The sequence below is a fragment of the Carassius gibelio genome, chromosome A4 (assembly GCF_023724105.1).
Source record: "Carassius gibelio isolate Cgi1373 ecotype wild population from Czech Republic chromosome A4, carGib1.2-hapl.c, whole genome shotgun sequence".
NCBI classification, from domain to species: domain Eukaryota; kingdom Metazoa; phylum Chordata; class Actinopteri; order Cypriniformes; family Cyprinidae; genus Carassius; species Carassius gibelio.
The window spans coordinates 1,916,522-1,923,515 of record NC_068374.1 but is presented as its reverse complement, the minus strand read 5'-3'; the positions used below and the strand labels follow the sequence as shown (position 1 = coordinate 1,923,515).

At 37.7% G+C, this 6,994-nt stretch overlaps 1 protein-coding gene across 2 annotated transcripts; it reads left to right on the top strand.

The window, feature by feature from the left end:
* The first annotated feature begins 401 nt into the window (after nucleotides 1-401).
* LOC127967977 (uncharacterized) lies at nucleotides 402-6,408 on the top strand. Of its 2 annotated transcripts, XM_052568761.1 has the most exons (5): nucleotides 402-600; nucleotides 780-1,750; nucleotides 1,915-1,984; nucleotides 3,821-3,986; nucleotides 5,766-6,408. In XM_052568761.1, exons 1-5 carry the CDS (start codon nucleotides 402-404, stop codon nucleotides 5,884-5,886), a joined length of 1,527 nt encoding a protein of 508 aa, XP_052424721.1. In that variant the 3' UTR covers nucleotides 5,887-6,408. The 2 variants fall into 2 exon arrangements, with proteins under 2 accessions (XP_052424721.1, XP_052424714.1); XM_052568754.1 differs by lacking the exon at nucleotides 3,821-3,986.
* Nucleotides 6,409-6,994: the final 586 nt, after the last annotated feature.

Here is a 6,994-nt window from a genome sequence, read left to right as displayed (position 1 = left end):
TAAGCATCATTACATGTGTCATTACCCTGACCTTATACACCACTTTGGTCCACTAATTCGCCTCTGGACTTTGAGATTCGAAAGCAAGCACAGTTATTTTAAGAAGTGTGCCAGAAAACTGCACAATTTTAAAAATCTTTGCAAAACTCTTGCAGAGAGACACCAACTTCTGCAAGCTTATCTAGGTGCAGGCAGCATGTTCCCTCCAGTTGTACAGATACAGAAGGGATTATCTGTGTGTTAACCAAGAACATTTGCTTGACTACTATCCTCTTCCAACTTATGAGGTGTTTGACTTACTACTAATTGCTCTTCATCATGCTTTTCCAGAGGTTTATTGAGCAATGTGTTACAGATTCATTTGAACTAAAAAGAAAATTGTACCTTTTCTCTTTCAGAAAATGAATCAAGGCATTAAGGATTTGGTGATTTCAATTTTACCAAGCCTCTCAGATGAAACACTGGCACATTTGTTGGAAGTTCTGGAGGAGCTGGGAGTCGAAAACAAGGAAGACCTTGTGTTGGTCGAAGAAAAAGACATTGAAAAATACTTGCGTCCAATACAATGCAGAAAATTGTTGGCTGCTTTTAAAAATGAAGGTAAATCTACACGGCAGGGTGCTATGGACATGATCACAATTGACAAACAAGCAGACAAGATTGAGGGTTTAAAAACTAAGTTTAATTATTACTTCAGAATTTAATCTATGACGAAACTTTATGAAAGATGTAATTCTTTTTTCTTTTCTTTTTTTCTTTTTTTTTTGTTTTTTGTTTAGGACTTCCAGTAATTCAGTTAAATTTAGAGGCTGTCCCTTCTCCCTCTTCATCTCAGAGCCCTTTGGGAAGCACATGCAGTCCATCCTCACACTCCTCATGCACTGAGAGCTTTGCACCAAATCTTGGAAGGCCATGGCATGTTGATTTCAGAGTAAATTGGGAACGGATGCCTTCATCCCTTCAAAAATGTTTGGTAAATCAAGCAAGACCCCTCCCAGTAGACAGAAAAAACATAGTACAGGCAGTGGTAGATCAGATCTTAGAACAAGATCCTAATCCTAGTAGAGCAACATGCCACACTATAGTTCGGGGCATCATTAGAGAGTTTCCTAAATGTTTTGCAGATATAGGCAAAACAGGAGATATTATTGGAGATGGCTGCCAGTCCCTCCTTCAACAAATTAAAACAAGGGTTGAGTACAAAAATAGAAACAACACTCTTGCACGACGACGGAGAGAGAGGAGGGCCAGCAGTGGAGCAGGGACAATGGCAAGAGGCCCAGTGGATCAATATGGGTGCGTGAGATGGGCTCCTACAGATCTACCCAGTGGCGAGACCGAGACGACATTGGATGAGATGAAAATGCGCCTACGCCGCATGTTTTCAGAGGATGGCTTTAATGGTGCAGAAAGAGCTGAGCCACTAATGGAAAAGACTTACATACTGCAACGTACTGCACCAACCATTGACAGGGTTATAGAAGAATGGCCCTTTCTGTCTTCACGAAGATGCCTTTACTCACACTTTAAGCTGCTCACAGATGTCTCTATCATCAGCAAGCTAAGAGAGGCCATCCACAGCAAAGGCAGCACAATTGTTAAGTTCTGCCAGAGACTCAGCCGTTATCCGGGGATCGCTGAAGTCCTGGCTAATTATGACGTTGAAGTTTCAGACAAGGCCATGTGTGTTCTACAGCTCCTAAGGACATACTTTAAAGAACCACAAGACGCCATCGTGCTTGAGGCTGACGTAAGTTTTGTTTTGCAAATACTTATTCAATTATTGGTAAAAAGTTTTCTTTTAATGTATATTCAGTGAAGTTGTTACTGAATATAAGGTTTAAAGTCAAAGGCAGTGTACTTTGCACCCCGTTGCATCTATAAAAATGTTTTCTGTATAAACTTACTTTACAGCCATCTGCCACAGCTGCCGACGTCCAAAGGATGACCAGATTGCCGAGCACACCTCGCTTGATTGTCCAAGGTAAGGCCCTATGAAATCAGCTTTATTTTCATTTATTTTTTTCCGTTTTAGTTTTCATGGATTCCATATTTATGGTTATTCATAAAGCAAACAATTTCACCAATCTTTTAAAAATGTAATCAAATAGAAAAAAATAATTCATAGGGCCCTACTAAGGTCATTCAGTATATTACTGGTTAAACCTAGATGTGTCCAGTACCTTAATACAGAGGTCTTCAACCATGCTCCTGGGGACCTGCTTTCCTGCAAGGTTTATTTCCAACCTGCTTCAGCACAGTGGATCCCCAGAAGCAGGGTTGAAGACCTCTGCAATATATTGTCTATTAATTATATTGGCGGTGAGTTAAGTCTTGTAAAAGGAATAGTTCACCCAAAAATGTACTCCTCCTCAGGTCATCCAATTTTTCTGAGTTTCTTTCTTCATCAAATCAGAAATTTTATTTCAGGCCTCCACCTTTAACATTGAAAGAGATTTTAGTCCATTGGTTTTTGACTGTACAATGTGAATAAAAATAATCCACATGTCTCCAGTCAACAAATAAAAGTCTTCTGAACCCAAAGCATTGATTTGATGATTGATTTTTAAAAACAAAACAAATCTTATATACTTTTAACTACAAATCTTCATTTTCGTCCAGCTGTGCTTGTTCGTGAGAGGGATTTGCACAACTTACATTGGTAAAGATCATGCGTGACATCATGTAGGTTAGGTCGCAATTAAAAGAGGAGCGCTGTACAGCCGTTTAATGTTCTTTGCTCTAGATTTGTATTTGTATTATTATTATTTCAAATTATAGCTTCATGGGTTTATCGTGTATGACCATGTCTACATGATGATGCCAAGCATTATATTTACCAAACTCTCCCTGTGCAATATGTCATGCAGTACCTCTCACGAACAAGCACTGCACAGCTGGACGGCGGTGCAGATTTACAGTTGATAAGAATTCAAGTATTGTTTTGTTTTTAAAAATGACCAATGGTTTGGGTTCAGAAGACTTCTTTTGATGACTGGAGTCGTGTGGATGGACCTTTGATTGCCAGAGGGTAAGTAAATTATCAGCAAATATACATTTTTAGGTGAACTATTCCTTTAAGTCGTTTTAAATGGATACTTCCCTTTAAAATGAAAATTCTGTCATCATTTACTCACCCTCAAGTTGTTTCAAACCTGTATGAATTTCCTTCTCCTGCTGAACACATAGGAAGATATTTTGAAGAATGTCAGTAACCAAACCGTTAACTGGAACCATTGACTGCCATAGTACTTTTTTTCCTACTATGGAAGTCAATGGTTCCAGTTAGCTGTTTGGTTACTGACATTCTTCAGAATATCTATCTTTCTGTTTAGCAGAAGAAAGAAATTCATACAGGTTTGAAACAACTTGAGGGTGAGTAAATGATGACAGAATTTTCATTTTAAAGGGAAGTATCCATTTAAAACGACTTAAAGGAATAGTTCACCTAAAAATGTATATTTGCTGATAATTTACTTACCCTCTGGCAATCAAAGGTCCTAACTAACACAACTTTATTTTTTATAACAATGCATGTTTGTACAACATTAAAGGGATGGTTCGGAATAAAATTAAACTAGGGTCTTTTCCCTTGGTTGAACATTATTAAAGTTAGAGCTTATTTAGAGAAATCAGCCAAATGGCTTAGTGCAGGTGCTTATGGATCCTAGGAGTTTGGCTCGAGGTCATGGTGCTAAGGACCCTATGTTGATTTTACTCCAAACCATCCCTTTAAAATGCTTGACCATTAGTTCATCTTGTTTTGTGAGTGCAGGTCTTAAAGGTCCTGCCTAATGTTTGGTACTTTTGTTTATTTCAGGTGATATGATTAAGCCTGCAGCATGGTTGCTCTCCATCGAAGGAAAAGTTGTCATGGGGCCACACGCAGACTTTATCACCGGTATTGCTTCGCTGTTTTCCAGTTACTACTGTTTGAATCTTCAATATCCAGAAGAGTCTACATGCACTCTTGAATTTATTCAAAGGTATTTAATCTCCTTTCAATGTTTCATGTGGGATTAAAGGGATGGTTCGGAGTAAAATCAAGCTAGGGTCTTTTGCACCAAGACCTCAAGCCAAACACCCCATTCCCCCCAGTTCCAGGAATGCACTCATATTTTGTTGGTAGTACCAGTTTGCAACAATTATTAGTTAACAGTAAGTTGTTAACAGTTCGGAAAAAAAAAATTATTTGTCCTTACACTACATCTTTATGCAACGCTTTCTGCCAGGACTTTTACGTGCTTTTCCCAATCCACTGAAGTGACGTCGACGTCTGGGTTAGCAGTAGCATGAGCCGTCAGGCAAGTGTTATTTAAATAAACTACTGATGTACTTTCAAACTTTCAAAAGCCTAGTTTTATGAGTACAGAACCTATTTGTACTACTGTAGAAGTTTGGCACCATTCTGGGCATTATTAGTGGGGTAATTTACCAGATACAGCCTAGGATCCATTAGCGCCTGCACTAAGCCATCCGGCTGATATCTCTAAATAAGCTCTAACTTTAATAATGTTCAACCAATGGTAAAAAGGCTTCTGGGAGGTGTTTGGCGCGAGGTAAGACCTTTAAGACCTTTATCAGCCGATACCGAGTACCAATCTGATACCAAATTGTTAATATATTGTATTTTCAGTGTGATGAAGAGACAGACTTGACTTGAACATTGCATCCCTAGGCAAATCATGGCGAACAGATTAGGTACAGATGAATAGCAAAATATGTTTAGAAATGTTAACGCCATAAAGTAAACTCAAAATTCATCAACAGCATATAAACAATGTAAATAGTACTTATTAAAGGAACAGTTCACCCCAAATTGTTTAATTTAAAAAGTGAAGTGACATTCAGCCAAGTATGGTGACCCATACTCAGAATTTGTGCTCTGCATTTAACCCATCCGAAGTGCACACACACAGAGCAGTGAACACACACACACACACTGTGAGCACACACCCGGAGAAGTGTTCATCATTTATGCTGCGGCGCCCGGGGAGCAGTTGGGGGTTCGATGCCTTGCTCAAGGGCACCTAAGTCGTGGTATTGAAGGTGGAGAGAGAACTGTACATGCACTCCCCCCACCCACAATTCCATCCGGCCCGAGACTAGAACCCACAACCCTTCGATTGGGAGTCCAACCCTCTAACCATTAGGCCACGACTTCCCCCCGGTGATAATTATAAAAATTATAAAAAATTATAAAAAAAGGCAATGATGGAATGACAATCCAAAATAAAAATATAAATTATCAGCAAATTTAACTTTTTAAGTTAACCATTTCTTTGAGTACTGCACATTACTACAAACTGCTCTGAAACCACGAGTCATGAATGAACTCAAACCTGGTGGATGTGCAACAGTTTTCACTTTCAAACGTGCAATTGCATGTCTTTAGACTGTCTTTTTTTGAAGTTTAATAATCCCATTTCACGGTATATCGTGACTCCTGTCTTTCCGTCCATTGGGTAAGAGGTGCTCATTCCTATTTCTGGATATCTACCTTCCTGCAGAGTTCAGTCTGATCCAACAAAAGGTAGATATCCAGCTACAGGAATGAGCACCTCTTACCCTTAGGTGTTTAGTATGTGCTGTTGTGGTCAGAGTTGTAGTCAAATAGGAAATTAGAAAAACTAAATGGATTATTGAAAAATAATCAGTGTAAAATATATTCTAATGTTAGACTGTATTTTCAAATATATAACAAAAATAGTGAGTCTCTCAAGACTTTGAAATGTTTTTTTTTTTGTTTTTTTTTGTGGTCTTAGGTGCTTCCTGGGAATCAACCCTGATACAGGATCTAAGTCCAAGAAGAAGCAGGGAGGCATCAATCAGCAAGTTTGTTCTCTGCTGCGCAAACTTGTGGATTTTGAATGGATGGCAACATAATCAGATTTTGTGTTAAAGGAGAACTCCGGTCAATTTTAACATTGAGCTATTTTTTTTGTAAATTTGGAGTGCTGTCAATACAGAGAACAACAACAAAAATCAATGTTACCTATACTTGTTATCCTCTTTTTAAAATTTGCACCCTGTTGACTTCAATGGGGCAATGTTTAAACCGGCTTTTAGCCTTTTAACATCCTTGATGTGTCATTACAAGTGCACAGCCAATGTGAGTGATTCCTTCAGAGTGAACACGAGTGAATCTGACTGCAGTAGATGTGAAAAATATGAATGAAAATGAGTTCTCCTTTAAGTACTCCCATGAAACCTGTGTGTTGGGGCTTGGGTTGCCATGTTATTTGTTTGATGGTATTACTTTTTTCATTTGCTCTGGTCATTGTTGGCTCTCTCCGTTTTTACTTGCCATATCGCCACTGAATATGTTGGACTGCCCTTCTGGTCAAGACCTTCACTTCTACCTATTGTTTTGGTATTTACCTCTAGCTGTGTTTTTTGAATGCCATCTCGTTACCGACTCTTGCCCGCTGTTATGCAATGACTCTTGCAAAATTTGTTATGATATTGTTGTATCAATTTTATTGAAAATAAAATAAATTGTGGAAACTATTGTTTAATCTTTTTTTTTTACTACTTTTATGTCATCATATTGCATTACTGTATTAAATTGTTAGTTTACAGTTAATTACTGGCTACTAATTGCATTACTTTTACAGCTGAAACACAATAAATTACTGTTCAAGTTACAGCTGATAACTATATTTATACAGTTATGCACTGTGAAATTACAGTAATGATGTGAAATCAATAACTGTGAAATGACTGTGCCCAACTGTCATTTTACTGTAATTTACATTAAATTTCTTACTGTAAATTACTGTGAAAGTAATGCAATTAGTAGCCAGTAATTTACTGTAAAATCACAGCAGAATTTTTTACAGTGTATGATTGATGTAACTTTTGTTTTGTTTTCAGCTTTTTGTAACAAAAGCCAACTTATTGGTGTTTTTATTTTTTTTTGCAAAATTTTCTTGTCACAAATGAATGAATTACTGTCACTACATAATTTTAAATATAAAACAGTGGTCAAATA

Coding starts and splice junctions, on each gene's coding strand:
- LOC127967977 (XM_052568761.1), top strand. CDS start 402: ATGAATCAAGGCATTAAGGATTTGGTGATTTCAATTTTACCAAGCCTC. Junction 601..779: donor GGCTGCTTTTAAAAATGAAG/GTAAATCTACAC, acceptor TTTTTTGTTTAG/GACTTCCAGTAATTCAGTTA. Junction 1,751..1,914: donor CCATCGTGCTTGAGGCTGAC/GTAAGTTTTGTT, acceptor CTTACTTTACAG/CCATCTGCCACAGCTGCCGA.